This window comes from Hypanus sabinus, chromosome 9 (assembly GCF_030144855.1).
Source record: "Hypanus sabinus isolate sHypSab1 chromosome 9, sHypSab1.hap1, whole genome shotgun sequence".
Classification (NCBI taxonomy): domain Eukaryota; kingdom Metazoa; phylum Chordata; class Chondrichthyes; order Myliobatiformes; family Dasyatidae; genus Hypanus; species Hypanus sabinus.
This window is the reverse complement of record NC_082714.1, coordinates 155,592,412-155,611,317: the sequence shown is the minus strand read 5'-3', so window position 1 is coordinate 155,611,317 and position 18,906 is coordinate 155,592,412. Positions and strand designations below refer to the sequence as shown.

At 42.6% G+C, this 18,906-nt stretch overlaps 1 protein-coding gene across 5 annotated transcripts in view; it reads left to right on the top strand.

The window, feature by feature from the left end:
* LOC132399937 (rho GTPase-activating protein 39-like) overlaps positions 1–18,906 on the top strand; it is a 204,067-nt gene that overhangs the window by 147,612 nt on the left and 37,549 nt on the right. The window contains exon 1 of one of the 5 annotated variants that reach the window (XM_059980895.1): positions 4,919–5,147. The exons of the other annotated variants lie outside the window; for them this stretch is intronic. Coding sequence (XP_059836878.1) covers positions 5,101–5,147 — 47 coding nt within the window. The 5' untranslated portion in view covers positions 4,919–5,100. Of the gene's footprint in view, positions 1–4,918; positions 5,148–18,906 lie in introns of those variants that run through there. 5 annotated transcript variants of the gene reach the window in all.

Below are 18,906 nucleotides of genomic sequence, written 5' to 3'. Positions count from 1 at the left end.
GGGATGAGCTAAATCTGTGTTTTGACATTATGTATGACTTGAGCAATAACCCAGTAGATGGTGATACAATTTACCACCAGCATGCAGAAGCGAATGCAAATTTGTAATAGAAGTTTAAGTTCAGTTTATTGTCATTCAACCATAGACAGGTATACTGTTAAACAAAACAGTGTTCCTCCTGACCTAAGTGCACAAGACAGTACATATATAACTCAAACAAAATGCATGAAGCCATATTACCACAAATATATCAACAAATTCAGTAATAAGGTGCATTTATCACACAAGTTAAAAAGTAAATAGTGTAACACTACTGGTGTTTCATTCATGTTGAGACCTGGGTGGTGGCAGGGAGTTCAGTCGTTTCAGGGCCCGGGGGTAGAAGCTGTTTCCCATCCTAACAGTTCTTGTCCTAATGCTACAGTATCTCCTGGGTGATGTTAAGGGGTCAAGATTGTTGGATGGATGGGAGGGATCATTGACATTGCTAAGGACCTTGAACACCTAGCACTCCTGATAAATATCTGGCGGGTGGAGGAGAGGCCCCAGTGATCCTTTCAGCAGCGCTTGCAGTTGTTTGTCGGGACTTGCGGTCAGATGCGTTGTAATTCCCAAGCCAGCTGGAGATGCAGCTGGTCAGGACATCTGATGGTGCTCCTGTAAAATGTGGTTGAAAGACTGGGGGCCCTCATTTTCCTCAATCTCCTCAGAAAGTGGAGACACTGCTGTGCTTCCTTGATCAAAGAGAAGGTGTTGAGGGACCAGGTGAAATCATCTGTTATATGCGTTCCCAGAAACTGGATGCTCCTAACAGTCTGCATGGAGGAGCCATTTATGTACAGCGAGGCGTGGTCAGCCTGCATCTTCTTAAAGTTCACAATCATCTCTTTGCTTTTGACTAAGTTGTGCTTACACCATTCTATCAGCCACTCTGTCTCCTCTCTGTATGCCAGCACCAAACCGGAAGATACTGTCATTGCACAACAGATGCTTGTTTTAAAGTTATTTGTATTTTAGATAAGAAGTAATGCAAACTGAGCATAACACACTCAAAATGCTGGAGGGACTCAGCAGGTCAGGCAGCAGCTGTCAAGATGACATTTCAGGCCGACACCTTTCATCAGGCCCAAAATGTCGACTGTTTATTCCTCTCCATAGATGCTGCCTGACCTGCTGAGTTCCTCCAGCATTTTGTGTGTGTTACTCTGGATTTCCAGCATCTGCAGAATCTTTTGTATTTATAATACAAGCCCAAGCCTGACAAACTGATAAATGATCCTATAGCAGTATTCAACAGAAGAGTAGAGGTGTTCCCCTGGTCAGTGTGTTTCCCTCAGCCAGCAAGCCGTTTCCCATTCACCCCATTTCTGTTTATAATAGCTTGCTGAGTACCAAGTGTGTGCAGTTTTTCCCCATTACAATGGCACTTAGCCCTATCTGAAAGTGCCTCAAGTTTATCGACTGTAAAGTACCCAGGGTGCAGAATTAATGCAAGGTTGTGTTTTGTTTGCTCTGTGTGAAATGCATCCTGTGGATGTAAATAGATTAGATTATTTCTTCAGCCTTTTACCTTTTCCAACTTCTCACTTCATTCCCCCCCTCCCCCATTCACCTACCCCGCTCACCTCACTGCACCAATCACCTTCTAGTAAATTGAGAGGGGGGGCACTTTATCAAATACCTACACTCCTTCTGCCAGAAGTGGAACTTCCCATTGGCCAAACATTTTAATTCCCATTCCCGTTCCGACATGGCTTCCTCTAGTGTGCAAGATAAGGCCACCCTCGGGGTGGAGGAGCAGTACATTATGTTCCATCTGGGTAGCCTCCGACCTGATGGTATGAGTATCTGTATCTCCTTTTGGTTAAAAAAAATCCCTCTGCACTCCCCTCTTATTCTATTCCCTTCGTTCTTCTCACCTGCCTTTTACTACCTCCTGGACCCCTCCTCTCCCCCCCCCCTCTTTTTCCTATGGTCCACTCTCCTCACCCATCAGATTCTTTCCTCTCCAGCCCTTTACCTTTCCCACCACCTTCCAGCTAGCCTTTTCACCTCCCACTTTTGTACTCTGGTGTCTCCCACCTTCCTTTTCAGTCCTGATGAAGGGTCTCGGCCCAAAATATCAACTGTTTATTCCTCTCCATACATGTTTGGTAACCCGCTGAGTTCCTCAGGCGCATTGTATGCGTTATTTGGGATTAACACGGATAGCCCCATTTCTATAATTCTACAAAGGATCAGAGTAGTAGTGATGAGATCGGGGAAGTGGAACAACAGAGAGGTTATATAGAACTGAGCATTAGAAACCTTGCTTTAAATTGCATCCAGGTAGGCAGCAAGGAGCAGTGTCGCAGGAAAGCAGCTTCCATCATCAGGGACCCCCACCATCCAGGCCTTGCTTCTTGCAGCTGCCATCAGGAAGGAGGTTCAGGAGCCTCAGGACCCACACTACCAGGTTTAGGAACAGTTATTACCCTACAACCATGTGAACCAGCGTGGATAACTTCACTCACTCCAACACTGAACTGATTCCACAACCTATGGGCTCACTTTCAAGGATACTACAACTCAAGTTCTCATTATTTATTTATTTTGTGGTTTGTTTTCTTTTTTGTTGTATTTTCATGATTTGTTGTCTTTTGCACATTGGTTGTGTGTGCAGTTTTTCAGTTGGATGTTTCTATTGTGTTTCTTTGCATTTTCTGTGGATGCCCGCAAGAAAATGAGTCTCAGAGTAGGTATAGTGATTTATATCTACTTTGATAATAAATTTACTTTGAACTTTGAAACAGTAATACTCAATAATGCACATTCGGCAGCTTCTGTAGGACACTCTCTCTACCAGGAGCATGGACCAAGGAAGAATAAACTGTCACTTCATTTGTGCTCTGCATTGAAGTGCCCAGGACACCTCATCGGATACTTAAAGCCACTTTACAAAACCATGGTTGGCTTTCCTCTGGATATTTTTTGAAAAAAAATTTACTTCATATCAGTGGAGGAAAAAAATTACAATGGGAAACTGGGTTTGAACGTTCAAATGATTTCGAAGCTGAAATTACCACACTATTATTAATACAGATAATTTCAAAGAATTGCAGTTCTTTCCTAGTAACCTGTCTTTTCCAAAAGCTCCCTTCTGAAGAGCAGTACAGGTTATTAAAACAAAACTATCACGCCATCTTAAAATTTTCTTCCCCCATGCAATTAATCTGATCAACCATTCTAGTTAGCGCCCCACTCCCCTCAGTCATTGCACTGTAAATACTTTAAACCACTTTTTATAATGCTATTTATGTCATACATGCTGGTATATCAGAATCAGATTTAATATCACCAGTATATGGTGTGAAATTTGTTGTCTTTGTACAATGCAATACATAGTAAAGACAAAAATGTGAATTATATATATATACACACACACACACACACACACACACACACATACAAAGATACACACATACAAAGATACACACAAACACACAAAGATAAAAACTTAAAAAATATTAGTGAGGTAGTATTTGTGTGCTCAAAGTCCATTCAGAAATCAGATGGCAGAGTGGAAGAAGCTGTTCCTGAATCACTGAATGTGTGCCTTCAGGCTCCTGTACCTCCTCCCTGATGGTAACAGTGAGAACAAGGTGATGGAAGGTCCTTCGTGTTGGATGCCACCTTTTTGAGGCATTGCTCCTTGAAGCTGACTTGGATACTACGGAGGCTAGTGCCAGTGATGGAGATGACTGATTTTACAACACTCTGCTGTTCAGTTTGATCCTGTGCAGTAGCCCAGCCCCTCCACACCAGATGATGGTGCAGCCAGTCAGAATGCTCTACGTGCTACATCTGTAGAAATTTGCGAATGCCTTTGGTGACAAACCAAATCTCCTCAAACTTCTTAAAAAAAAATAGCTGCTGCCATGCCTCCTTTGTAACTGCATCAATATGTTGAGTCCAGGATAGATCCTCAGAGATATTGACACCCAGGAACATAAAATTGCTCACTCTCCCCACTTCTGATCCCTTCACAAGGACGGGTGTGTGTTCTCTTGTCCTACCTTTTCTGAAGTCTGCAATCAGTTTTTTTGGTCTTAATGACATTGAGTGCAAGGATGTTACTGTGACATCACTCAACCAGTTGATTTATCTTGCTCCTGTACGCCCGCTCATCACCATCTGAGATTTTGTGAACAATGGTTGTATCGTCAACAAATTTATAGAAGGCATTTGAGCTATGCTTACCTACATAGTCATGGGTTTAGAGAGAGTAGAGCTCACACCCCTGAGGTGATTATGTATTTATGAACACCTTTATATGATTCTGTATAATGTATAATTGCTGGATGTTGTTTAATGTCCTGTAGCACCAACACACCACAGCAATCTCTTAATAGATTTAAATGTATCTGGTGAATAAAGTTGATCTTTCAGTTTATTCCCATCTGCTGGGCTTTTTGGACAGGCCGGGGATCAGTGAACAGCACTAAGGGCAAACCAATCAGCAAAATTGTACAGTAGTTGCAGAGACAGCAAACTTGTCAGCTCAGCAGCCCTAATAATCCTTCATCTCTGTGGCAAATCATTTCTGTGTTTGCTGTCTGCTGGGTTTAATTTCCAGATCGAGGGTATGAGAAAATAAGACCTGATCTGCGCTTTCCCGGTGCCAGTGTGGTGTGTTCGTCCACTGTGCAGCTGTGAACGAGGCCCAAAGCACCCTGTCCATTGACAGCCTTGCATTAAAGTGCTGGTTGTATTCCTGTGGTGTGGGTTAAAAAAAAAACTGCGAGGGAGGGGACAGCAAACACGGATCTGATTTGGACGGGCCTGTCAGCTCGTGTTTGTGTTCTGGTGGTTTGTGTCTTTGCACATTGGACTTGCTTGTCTTTTGTCTTATTACGTGAAAACCTCGCCTCAGAAAGAAATAACGTGGATATGAGCGGCTGGCTGATAGTTGTGGAGACTGCACAGTTTGCTAATCTTGTGTGGTGAGAGTTGAATAGATAGTTCACCTTGGATTACAAAAGGAATTTTGATGCATATCACAGACTGCGTCCTTCAGGGCTGTTTAAGGAGAAGTCTCCTTCGCAAGGTTTGAAATCGCAGATGTCGGCAGGAAGATTTTGCAACAAATTTTCACCTCCCTGGGCTGGGTGAGTATATGACTCGAGCAGCTGGGGGAATACAGGGTTCAGCAGAAGTTAGCGAGGGGGGCAATGTCTCAGTGGAGAGGTTTCAAGAATTTTAAAACCCCTTGTGAAACATTTTTCACATAATTCAGTAGGGTCGCTTTAGAACTGGAATTGTATTTTTGTGGGAATGATAGCAAATAGTCGTGTTTGATGATGGGATAAACTACCCTTCTTCCTTGGGATTGTATTTTTATCGCCTGCTGCCAGGTCCAATGGGTTAAGACTTGTGATTGCATGTGAAATAGGTATCCAGTACTGTTGTCTTCTGCTACTTCTGTTTCAACTTGTGGCCTCTTCATTCCCTGAAAGTCATACAAACTACAGCACAGAAACTGGCCCTTTGGCCCATCTAGTCTGTGCCAAACTTTTTATTTTGCCTAGTCCCATCGACCTGCACCTGCACCATAGTCCTTCATGCCTCTCCCTTCCATGTACTTATGCAAACTTCTCTTAAATCTTGCAGCTGAGCCCACACCTGCCACTTCCACTGGCAGCTTGTTCCACACTCACACCGCACTGAATGAAGAAGTTCCCCCTCAGGTTCCCCTTAAATATTTCGCTTATGTTTTCAATCCTCCGATCTGTTCACTGTCCTCCCTACCCCTGGATGGTTGCATCCAGGTCCCGGATCACAGGCAGAGCCCCAACTACAGATCTAACTGCCGATCTGCCTGCTTGCTTTTCCTCCACCCTGATACTGGTGGTCATCTGTAGAAAGGGCAACAGATTGAAAACCTTGGTGGTGAAATGTTAACTCAGTTTCCCTTTCCTTGGACACTGCCAGGATTCCTGAATGTTTCCAGTATTTTCTACTTTTCTTTAATGACACCTTTGCTCAGTTATACCCTACAGTTGTTGAGGCTACATTTAAACTACTTGTACGGTTATCATTCTCTTGAGCCCATTTGCTTTGTTACTCTTTCCCCTCCCTCCATCTTCTTCTTCTGCCTTCTGCCCTCTTCCTTTCCAGTCCAGATGAAGGATCTCGACCCAAAACATGGGCTGTTTATTCATTTCTGTCGATGCTGCCTGACCTACTGAGTTCCTCCAGCATTTTTTGTGTATGTTTCTCTGAATTTCCAGCATCCAACATCTACCCCTCCAGTCCTTCGTTTGAACTCCTGTCATTGAGAATTCCCAAATCCGATTCCAGCAAAATAACACCAATACAGAATGTTGCTCCCGGCCACGTGGTAATAACGCAGGTCTCCTCGTTTTTTGCAGGAAGTGTTGGAGCATTTCATCTGCGTTGCTTTAGATTTCCAGCATCTGCAGAACCTCTTGGGTTTATCAACAGAAATAGCAACTTGTTTCTACATTTTGCCATTTAACATAGCAAAACAAAAAATGGTCTTTCAAAGGAAGATTGTCGAACAAGTCAAATACAGAAAGTCCAAAGTAAATTTATTTACAAAGGACATTTATGTCATCATATACAACTCTGAGATTCAGTTTCTTGTGGGCATACTCAAATCTGTTAAACATTAGGATACCAGGAAAAGGCAGTTTTTAGGGGTATTTCACATGATCGTGGAATGGAACATAGAACAACATCGAACATAGAAATCTACAGCACATTACAGGCCCATCAGCCCACAAAGTTGTACCGACCAAATAGCCTATTCTAGAAACTGCCTAGAATTTCCCTAAAACATAGCCCTCTATTTTTCTAAGTTCCATGTACCTATCTAAGAGGCTTTTAAAAAGCCTTATTATATCCCCTCCACCGCCGCTGGCAGTGCATTCCATGCACTCATCACTCTTTGGAAAAACTTTCCCATGATGTCCCCTCAGTACCTATTTCCAAGCACCTTAAAACTATGCCCCCTCATGTTAGCCATTTCAGCCTTGTGAAAAGGCCTCTGGCTATCCATGCGATCAATGACCATAATAATCTTATACACCTCTATTTGGGTTTATTTAGGAATGCAAAGCTTGATGCACAGCAGCTGAAGATATGGGCACCAAAAGGGGAGCAATTTACAATTGTGCTGTGCAGGATGTTGAGATACGTATACTCAGTGGCCACTTTATTAGGTACACCTGTACACCTCATTTATAATTGCAAATATCTAGTCAGCCAATCATGTGGCAGCAACTCATTGCAAAGTTGCATGCAGACACGGTCAAGAGGTTCAGTTGTTCATACCAAACATCAGAATGATCTAAGTGACTTTGGCCATGGAATGATTGTTGGTGCCAGATGGGGCTGTTTGTGTATTTCAGGAACTACTGGTCTCCTGGGATTTTCACGTATAACAGTCTGTAGAGTTTATCGAGAATGGTGTGGGGAACAAAAACGTTCAGTGAGCTACAATTCTGTGGGCAAAAATGCCTTGTTAATGTGAGAGGTCAGAGGAGAACGGCCAGACTGGTTCAAGCTGACAGGAAGGTGACGATAACCCAACTATCCACATTGTTACAACAGTGGTGGGCAGATGAGCATCTCTGAACCCCCAGCACATTGAATCTTGAAGTGGATGGGTTACAGCAGCTGAAGGCCAGGAACATAAACTCAATGACCATTTCCTTAGGTACAGCAGATAGCTGGTAAAGTAGCTGCTGAGTGTATATGTCTGTGGATGAAGAGCACATGGGGTTAGATGGTCTGAGTTTTGGATCGGTCTCCTCTGGAAATGCTCAGTTTGCATGCAAGGCTGATGATCGCTCAACTAATTAAGGAAATCGTTCTTGGAAAGTTGTCCTTTCAATTGGCATCATGGTTGTGGGCCAGAACTGCAGTAGATTTGTTTAAATTAAAGAGCAAACTAATTGACTGCCAAAATAAATAGTTTTTTTTGTGCAGAATCAGAAGCTGCTTGAAATTGGAACTGTTTCTGTCTGAACAATCAGTCCCCTACCTCCCTGAGAAGAGTGAAATTAACTGGCAAAGCCAAATAGTTCTGCTTGATCATGGCTTAAAATCCATTTAATGTAATCAAAAGCGATTCTGCAGATGTTGGAAATCCAGAGTAACACACACAAAGTATTAGAACTGAGCAGTATCAATGGAGAGGAATGAACAGTCAATGTTTTGGGCCGAGACCCTTCATGGGGACTGGAAAGGAAGGGGGAGGAACCAGAAGAAGAAGGTGGGGGGGGGGGGAAGGCTTCAAGTTTGCTGCTGATGAAAACAGGTGAGGGAAATGAAATGAGAAGCTGAGAGGTGATAGGTGGAAGAGGAAGAGAGCTGAAGAAAGAGGAATCTGATAGGAGAGGAGAGTGGATCATGGGAGAAAAGGGGGGAGGAGGGGCAGCAGAGGGAGGTGATGGGAAGAGAAAGGGGTAAGATGGAAGCCAAAACGGGGAAAGGAAAAAGAGGAGGGATGGGGAGAAATTACCGGAAGTTAGAGAAACCGATATTTGTGTCTTCACTTTGGAAGCTACCCAGATGGAATATGAGGTGTTGCTCTTTCAACCTGAGTGTGGCCTCATTGTGGAAGTAGAGGGAGTCGTGGAGTGATGTGTTAGAGTGGAATTAGAAAATAGAACCAAAATGGGAGCTGCTGGGAAAACTAGCGTTCTGTAATGGGCAAAAGAAAAGGACAAAAAGTTCATTTATAAACCTGTCTGCAATGCTTAAGAGATATTTCATATGGAATTCAGAGATATTTTAATCCATTCTAGAGGTTTCTGAATTATTGGGGAGGACAGGACTTTTGAAGTCACTTTATCTCACTACAATAGATAGAAGTCCAGAGGATTATTCAGATACAATTTAGGTTTGTCACGTCAACCAAATTCCAAATTTGGGATTACCTTTGCTTCAGCAGTACGTGTGCGTATGTCATAGGATTGGCCTGTTATTTGAGGAATAAATGTCATTCTTTCCCCCCAGCTCAATAGGTGGTTACTAGTTGGAACCTCACATATTTAATGATTCATGAATGGACAATGACTATGGACATGTTTCTTTCTGATTTGGTTTCTTGTTATGTTACGTGAGTAGGTAATCTTGTGCCAGCACAGAATGCCATCCACACTAACCACTATCAACTCAAACCCATTTCCTCTCTCTCCTCCCAGGCAGGAATCCAATGGTTTTGTCCTTGATAGCAGCATGACTTTTCTCCGAGAGGGATAAAAAAGTCCATTATCCCTGTGTGCCTTGTGGACGGGGTAACCTTTGCTGCCTTATTAATGAAGAACCTATCAACCTCAGCTTTAAATATACCCAATGACTTGGCCTCCATAGCCATCTGTGGCAATGAATTCCACAGATTCAGCCCCCTCTGACTGAAGGAGTTCCTCTCCATCTGATCTGCAGGGGTGTCACTGTGTACTGAAGCTGTGCTCTTTTCCCACTAATGGAAATATTCTCTTCATGTACACTCTATCTAGACCTTACAATATTGAATAGGCTTGAATGAGACCTCTCCCCACTTCATTCTCGTGAACCTCGTCTGGACCCTCTCCTATGCCAAAGTACATCCCTTCTTGGACACGGGACCCAAAACTGCTCAAAATACTCCGAATGCAGTCTGGCCAAGGCCTTATAAAGTCTCAACATTACTTCCTTACCTTTTTACTCTTGTCCTCTGGAAATGATTGTTAACGTTACTTTCTCCTTCGTCACCACACGCTCAACCTGCAAGTTAATTTTTAGGAAATCTGGTGCTAGAATTCAAAAATAAACTCATAGTTTTTATGATCCTATAAAGTCACAGCATTGTTCGCAGAGTCAGTCTAGATCAGGCTGACAACTTTGAGCTGGTTGACTTGTGGATTTTGAGGTAATGAGTTAATGTATCAAGATGAGGTTTGTGAATGCTCTTGATTTGAAAGTGGTGTTGTGTTTGTGGAAAAGGGTGGGATTAAACTGGTTTATCGTGCCCTTCCTACACAGCCTGCTAACAGTTGTTGTTGAGACGTAAAGAAGAATGATCATTTGGGCCAAGTGCTGTGAACCCATGGGACTATAATTCCAATAAGAGGCTGTTGCCGGGAAGAGTGTATTGATCCCTGTCGAATAAATGGGGGCTTTTTTTCCACACTTCATCAGAGATTAACTATTGCCTGAAGGTTCCTTGTAATTTAAGAACAGTGATAATTCATTCCTAATTCCACAGCTGTTTTTCTTTATTTCTTCAAAACAGTTGGTCAGATATATCCTCTGGCCTTTTTAGCTGTGAGCGTTATTTTTCTTTGGTTGGATTGTGTTTTCTATCCTCCTTCCCATAAGACATACGAGCAGAATTTGTCCATTTGGTTCTTTGCGTCCGCTCTGCCCTTCAATCATGGCTGATTTATAGGAGAATTAGGCCATTTGGTCCGTCAGATCTTCTTGGTATTCCACCATGGCTGATCTATTATCACTCTTGACGCCCACTCTCTTGCTTTCTCCCCGTGATCTCTGACTGCCTGACTTATCAAAAATCTATCAACCTCCTCTTTAAATATACGCAATGACTTGGCCTCCACAGCCGCCTGTGGCAGTGAGTTCCACAGATTCACCTTCTCTGGCTAAAGCATTACCTTCTCATTCCTCTTCTGAAGGGGCGTTCTTCTATTCTGAGACTCTGCCCACTTCCTCCACCTGCCCAGTCCTCAGCATTCACGTGGATGATGTCCCCTTGCTCTCCATCTCTGTTGGATGAAATTACAAATAAAACACTTCCTCACAGCCTGCACCCAAGCAGTGGATTTAAACGTACTGTCATTAGAGCAGTACACCGCGGTACATGCCCTTTGGCCCAATATTGCGCCAACCTTTTAACCAAGATCAAAACGACCCAGCCCTCCAATTTTCTATCATCCATTGCCTGTCTATGTTTCTGAAATGCTCCTAATGTATCTGCATGTACTACCACCCCGGCAGCATGTCCCATGCAGTCACCACTCTGTGTTTAAAATAAAAAGTTGCTTCTGATATTCCCCCCCATCCCATACTTTCCTCCAATCATCTTAAAATTTTGTCCTTTTGTATTAGCCATTTCCACCCTGGGGCAAAGTCTCTAGATCTTCACTCTTTCTATGCCTCTCATCATTTTGTACCTCTCCATCAAGTTGCCTCTTATCCTCTTTCATTCCAGAGAGAAAGCCCTGGTTTGCTCAATTTATCCTCCTAAGACATGCTCTCTAATCCAGGCAGCATCCTGGTAAATCTCCTCCGCACCCCCTCTAAAGCTTGGACATCCTTGAATGATGAGGCGACCAGAACGGACCACAATATTCCAGGTAGTTGTGGTTTGAAATGTTCTTAAAACAATAACAATGGAAAACAATGGCCAGTGCAACTGGTAGAGTGGTTGAGCTGCACAATAGTCCAAGTATGATCTAACCAGGATTTTATGGAGTTGCAATATTACCTCACAGCTCTTGAACTCAATCCCCCAACTAATGAAGGGCAACAAATCATACACCTTCTTAACCACCCTATCAACTTGCAACTTACTATTCCTCAATACACCCCCCCCCCCGCATATATATAAAATCTCTATTTACTTTGTCATATTACAAAGTAAACTAAAATATGAACTGGGTATTAACAAAGAACGGTATTTAGTTTCGGGTTAATCAGATTTGTCGGGGATTGCTCAAGCAGCATGGCTCGAAGGGTCATAAGGGCCTACTCTGTGCTGTTTTGGAAAATAAATATTTTATTGTCTTAGTTCTGCTTTTTGCTTTACAAATGCAACTTTCAAAATGTAATTTTTTTTTCCCTCATCGACCACTAACCAAAAGCTTTTGTTTGTAGGCGTGAAGTAGCTGTTCATTTTTGAAAATGTGTTGTTCGATGGGGAATTATTTTGTAATTGTAGTAATTAAGGCAATTACTTAAAAAAATGAAGGCAGTGAACAATTTTGATTGTGCAGGTATCATTTACTGATATGGCATATTTAGTTACTGAAACCGGGAGTTAGTTTGCCAAATGTTGCTTTTAGTCATAGAATTTGTACTATTTTGCCAAAGGTGATAATTAAAGAGCAGCTTTATTTGTCACATGTACATCAAAACATGCAATGAAGTGTAAGTCAAAAAGCAGCCCTGATCTTAACTGAATATAAATGTCCAGCTTTCAGAACCATTATAGATACATTCCTTGCACAACTAGGATATAGGGGAATTTAGGTAATTAAGTTGGTGTTTCTTGTTATTTATTTTCTTTCAGGCTTTCACAAGAAAATAAAGAAATACAACAGAATCCATGAAAAACCATACATGACAAAGGCAGGGCATCTGAAAATGAGTCTAGATCAGCGGTTCCTAATCTGAGGTCCACAGACCCCTTGCTTAATAGTATTGGTGCATGGCATAAAAAAAAGGTTGGGAACCCCGGTCTACATAATGTGGAGTCAATTCCACACAGAGATGGGCGAAGCTGCCATGCCAATCCAGAAGCCCACTGCCTACAGGGCAACAGATGTTCCTGAACCCAATGGTGTTGGGACTCAAGACACCTGCCCCATGGTAGTAGCAAAAGAGAGGGTGACGGGTCACACTCAGGCAGACAGCACAGGCGAAGATCAGGGATTTTGGCAGGCTCAGAGTAGTGGGGCTGAACACCAGCTTCTTTTCCGTTCTTGGGTCTCGATGCTTTAACCTGGCTCGACTCTTTAGTCGGCGATGGTCGACCTTTGTGTGCTTCAAAGTACCGTACCTGCATTCCTGAGAGTCACGATCGCTGAATCTTTCAAGAGATTGCAAAATTGCTAGTTTGTTTAGATCGAGCTCTGTGGGCAGTTTTCATCATCTGGTTTGTTCTCTCAGTTTTGCATTCGTATGTGAAAGGTGAAAACAATGAAACACCAAAGTAGCGTTATTTCTTCATCGGATCTGCACTTATCTCACAAAAAGTAATGAAAATGGCTCAGTCTGTCATGGGTAAAGCACTCCCCACCACTGGGTACATCTACATGGAGTGCTGTTGCAGGAAACCAGCATCCATCATCAGAGATCCCCTACTACCCAGGTCATGCTCTCTTCTCATTGCTGTCATCAGGAAGGTACAGGAACCTCAGGACCCACACCACCAGGTTCAGGAACAGTTATTACTCCTCAACCAAAAGGCTCCTGAACCAAAAGGGTTAACTTCACTTGCCCCATCCATCACTGAACTGTTCCCACAAACTATGGACTTTCAGGAACTCTTCATCTCATGTTCTCGATATTTATTGCTTATTTATTCTTTATTATTATTTCCTCCTTGTATTTGCACAGTTTGTTGTCTTCTACACTGATTAAACACCCTAGTTGGGTGGTCTTTCATTGATTCTGTTACATATGTTCTATAGATTATTGAGTATGCCCACAAAAAAAACGAATCTCGGGGTTGTACATATACATATATACAGTGGCATGCAAAAGTTTGGGCACCCCTGGTCAAAATTTCTGTTACTGTGAATAGCAAGTAAAAGATGACCTGATTTCCAAAAGACATAAAGCTAAAGAATACACATTTCTTTAATATTTTAAGCAAGATTACTTTTTCATTTCCATCTTTTACAGTTTCAAAATAACAAAAAAGGAAAAGGGCCTGAAGCAAAAGTTTGGGCACCTTGCATGGTCAGTAGTTAATAACACCCCCTTTGGCAAGTATCACAGCTTGTAAATGCTTTCTGTAGCCAGCTAAGAGTCCTCAATTCTTGTTTCGCCCATTCTTCCTTGCAAAAGGCTTCTAGTTCTGAGAGATTCTTGGGCTGTCTTGCATGCACTGCTCTTCTGAGGTCTATCCACAGATTTTTAATGATATTTAGGTCGGGGGACTGTGAGGGCCATGGCAAACCCTTCAGCTTTTGCCTCTTGAGGTAGTCCATTGTGGATTTTGTGGTGTGTTTAGGATCATTATCCTGTTGTAGAAGCCATCCTCTTTTCATCTTCAGCTTTTTTACAGACGGTGTGATGTTTGCTTCCAGAATTTGCTGGTATTTAATTGAATTCATTCTTCCTTTTACCAGTGAAATGTTCCCCGTGCCACTGGCTACAACACAAGCCCAAAGCATGATCAATCCACCCCTATGCTTAACAGTTGGGGAGGTGTTCTTTTCATGAAATTCTGCACCCTTTTTACTCCTAACATACCTTTGCTCATTTTGGCCAAAAAATTCTACTTTAACTTATCAGTCCCCAGGACTTGTTTCCAAAATGCATCGGGCTTGTTTAGATGTTCCTTTGCAAACTTCTGACTTTGAATTTTGTGGTGAGGTTGCAGGAAAGGTTTTCTTCTGATAACTCTTCCATGAAGGTCATATTTGTGCAGGTGTTGCTGCACAGTAGAACAGTGCATCACCACTCCAGAGTCTGCTAAATCTTCCTGAAGGTCTTTTACAGTCAAACGGGGGTTTTGATTTGCCTTTCTAACAATCCTACAAGCAATTCTCTCAGAAAGCTTTCTTGGTCTTCCAGACCTCAACTTGACCTCCACCATTCCTGTTAACTGCCATTTCTTAAGTACATTACGAACTGAAGAAATGGCTACCTGAAAGCAATTTGCTATCTTCTTCTAGCCTTCTCCTGCTTTGTGGGCATCATTTATTTTAATGTTCAGAGTGCTAGGCAGCTGCTTAGAGGAGCCCATGGCTGCTGGTTGTTGGGACAAGGTTTGAGGAGTCAGGGTATTTATAAAGCTTTGAAATTTGCATCAGCTGGCCTTTTCTAACGATGACTGTGAACAAGCCATAGCCCTAACAAGCTAATTAAACTCTGAGACCTCGGTAAAAGTTATCTGAGAGCTTAAATCTCTTAGGTGCCCAAACTTTTGCATGGTGCTCCTTTCCTTTTTTTCACTCTAAAATTATACAATACAAAAATGCACTAATCTTGCTTAAAATGTTGGAAAGAATGTTTCATCTTTAACTTTATGACTTTTGGAGATCAGTTCATCTTCTACTCACTTAACTATTCACAGTAACAGGAATTTTGACCAGGGGTGCCCAAACTTTTGCATGCCACAGTATGTACTTTGAACTTGGAATTGTGGTTCCAGGAAGATATTTTCATGGACTTTAATTACTCAGTTCAAGTGGAGCTGGCAGGATCGCAGCCTCCCTGAGAAGGAGGTGGAATGGGTGGATCAGAAAACAACACTGCTGTTAAATGCAGAGTTTTGTGTGTGTGAGGCTTTTGTCCACTTAGGGCACACAGAGACATGAAAGCGTTTAGTATTCTAAACAGTTTGAATTTACAGGCAAAAGGAAGTGGATGCATTTGGGATGGGATATCTAACCAATTTAAAAACTTGGCAGCCTGTGTAAAGGTCTGTTAAATTCTGCTCATCTGAGATGTGTATGAAATAGATGAAAGAAGATATAAAGCGATTAGCTTTGTTTGTCACATGCACGTTGAAACATCGTGAAGTGCGTAATTTGCGTCAAATCAAATCAGCGAGGATTGTGCTGGGGGCACAATCTGCAAGTCTCCATCCTTCTAGTGCCAAGCTAGTTTGTGCCCTCAACTTACTTTCTAACCCTAACCCGTATGCCTTTATGAATGTGGGAGGAAATCGTAACACCCAGAGAAAACCTGCAAGGTCACGGAGAGAATGTACAGACTCCCTACGGACAGGGCAGGAATCAAACCCCAATCAGTGGTCGCTGATAGCCGCAGGGTATTCATTTTGGTAACTATCTCTGTCAACTCTTGTGCTGTGAAATGGGAAGTATGTTGTGCCTGATCAAGCTTAGAACCGTGCAGATTGACTAGAAGAAGCCTGGAGCTCAAAGCAGAAAATGGAACTTTTAGAGAAAGCAGGTACAGGGTTCTGAGTTGGATGATCAGCCATGATCATACTGAATGGCGGTGCAAGCTCGAAGGGCCGAATGGCCTACTCCTGCACCTATTTTCTGTGTTTCTATGAACTCTGAGCTGGTGGTTGAGAGCCACACAGCAGAATACAGAACATCTTACCTCATGTGCTTCACTGTATTAGGTAACTGCAAGATGTTGACAACGTGATTGATGGTTCATGCATTTAAAGAATTTAATATATTTAAATGGAAAAATAGCCATATCTTTACAGTCAAGCTCTTGGTCAGTCAAAGCATAATACAGATATGGGAGAGGAAACGGACAGAATGGGAGCGATGGCCTATTTCCTGATTGGTGTGCTGTGATATCTCATACAGTCAATTGTTCCCTATTTGGGACACACAGTTCTCTCTCATGTTAATGATGCGGTTGTAGGAGTTGTTACCAAAAATAGCACTGTATTTGGAAGGCATAGTCATCAGTGAGGATGGAGCTGGAGCTTACACAGGGGCGCTGATCAACCCAGTGCATATCGTTAAAGCAGATAGAATTCCATATGGAGCTAAGTGAGATCATTGTCTTCACATCCGAGAATGTCAAACCACAACATCAGAGATGGAGGAGGAGAGGGAATCGGTGCGAATGAATCACTAAAACCTTGTGTAAGTACAGGAACAAACATTGATCATAAAAGCTAATTAAAGAGATTTTATTTTAAGTGGGTTGGTGGTTGGAGTTGAATAGTGAGTCCTCTCCAGGTTACAGCAGGCTCCCGATTATCTGAAATGTTTTTAACTCAAGCTGTTTGCAAGACTGAAACACGGCCATGAACTGAGACCCCAAAATGGCAGGAGGTGACCGTATCCATTCCGTTAGTCTCCGAAACATTGTTTTTACGTACGGGCTGTACATAAATGCTCATAACCTGCAGAAGCTCTCGAATAGTGGCTCTGAAACCATACTGAGGCACATATGTATAACTAGGGTGCCCAAGACTTTTGCACAGTACTGTAGTAATTTTATGTTTTGCACTGTACTGCTCCCACACAAAAAAAAACAAATTTCATGACATATGTGAGTGATGATAAACCTGATTCTGAAACGGGTCTCTATTGTGGACTGAGAGTGGGAAGGGGGCAGGGAGAAGGGGAATCATCGTTGTGAGAAGGGGGAGGGGAGGGAGTGGGAAGCACCAGAAAGGTAATGATCAATGAACTGATTGTTTAGAATCAAATGACCTTGCCTGGTGTCACAGGGTTGGGTGTGTCTTCATTTATGCCACCCCACTGCCCCGGCACTCCTTCTCTACCACCTGTCCCACACCCCTCCCGTGACACTCCACCCTCGCCATTCCCTATATCCTTTGCTCCTGCCAGACTTAACAAATTTGGTCTCCACTCCATGTTGATAAATACAGTACTATGCAAAAGTCTTGGGCACCCTAGCTCTATATATGTGCCTCAGACTTTTGCACTGTACTGTATGTACTTCGGTAATAAGTTTACTTTGAAATTGGCATCATGGTCGGCACAGATGGTGTTCTTGAGACTGAAATTCTGAAAAGTTCTGTATTCTTTATCAGGTTGAGAGTTGATCCAAACAAAAAGAGTTTGAAATGAGAAATTGATTTCACAGGGTTAATACGAATAAACTATCTCCAATACAATATTGTTACTTTAGTTTAAGAGTTAAACCATTGAGAAGGGACTGTTCCAATAGGTCCACATTCCGATACTAAATGTACACAGGAATACAGACCTTTCTGTTCCTTTTGGCCCTGTTCCACTGCGTGCTTTACTTTCTCTCTGCTGGCTTTCCGGTTTGAAGTCTGCTCAGTTTTTGTACAGTTTCAGCTGGAAGAGCAGGGAAGTTAAAGTTTGAATCGATGCTGCGTTTACCTTGTTCTGGAAAGTAAGAAATTAAAACAATAACTGAATTAACATTGGCTGGGTGAAGATATTGTAAAAAAATGTGTATTTGCATATCCCTGTGCTTAACCTCAGAACATCTCCAGGTGTTTCATGCACAGCGAGTTCTTATAAACGGCAATATGAGAGTCAACATCTTCTGGTCAGTGTAAAACGCGACTGTTTAGTCTGTTCCCTTGATGTGTTGCTTTGGATTTCCAGCATCTGCAGACTTTCTCATGTTTGTGAGTGTTTGATGAGGGGTCACAGCCCAAAACGTTGACTCTTTGTTCCTGTCCATGGGTGCTGCCCAACCTGTTGAGTTCCTCCAGCAGTTTGTGCGTGTTGCTCAAGAATTCCAGCATCTGCAGAATCTCTTGTGTTTATCAAGTGAGCACATCATCTGCTTTTTGTGATATTGGTCAGAGGGCAGAAATTGGCTAAACAACAGATGTGTTTCCTTTGCTCTTCAAACCAGTAGAATCTGTAGAATGCAAGGTTTCTTTGTTCAGCATTTTGTCCAGGTGTGCATCTCCGACAGTGAAGCTTTCCTTTGTGGATGGATTTCCGTGAGTATTTATAGGGAGAAGCACTGTCGATGTTTCGGGTGGAGACCCTTTGTCAGGAGTAACTGAAAGAAGAGATAGTAAGAGATTTGAAAGGGGGAGGGGGAGGGATGAAGCCAAGAGCTGGAAAGTTGATTGGCAAAAGGGATACAGAGCTGGAGAGGGGAAAGGATCATGGGACGGGAGGCCTAGGGAGAAAGAAGGGAAGGGAGCACCAGAGGGAGATGGAGAGCAGGCAGGGAGTGATTGTGAGAGGGACAGAGAGAGAGAAAAGAAGAAAAAAGAGAAAAAATAATTAATAAATGAATAAGGGATGGGGTAAGAAGGGAAGGGGGCATTAACAGAAGTTAGAGAAATCAATGTTCATGCCATCAGGTTGGAGGCTACCCAGATGGAATATCAAGTGTTGTTCCTCCAACTTGAGTGTGGCTTCATCTTGACAGTAGAGGAGGCCATGGATTGACATATCAGAATGGAAATGGAACGTGGAATTAAAATGTGTGGCCACTGGGGAGATTCTGCTTTCCCATTCTCCGTAACTTTCGCCACCTCCAACGGGA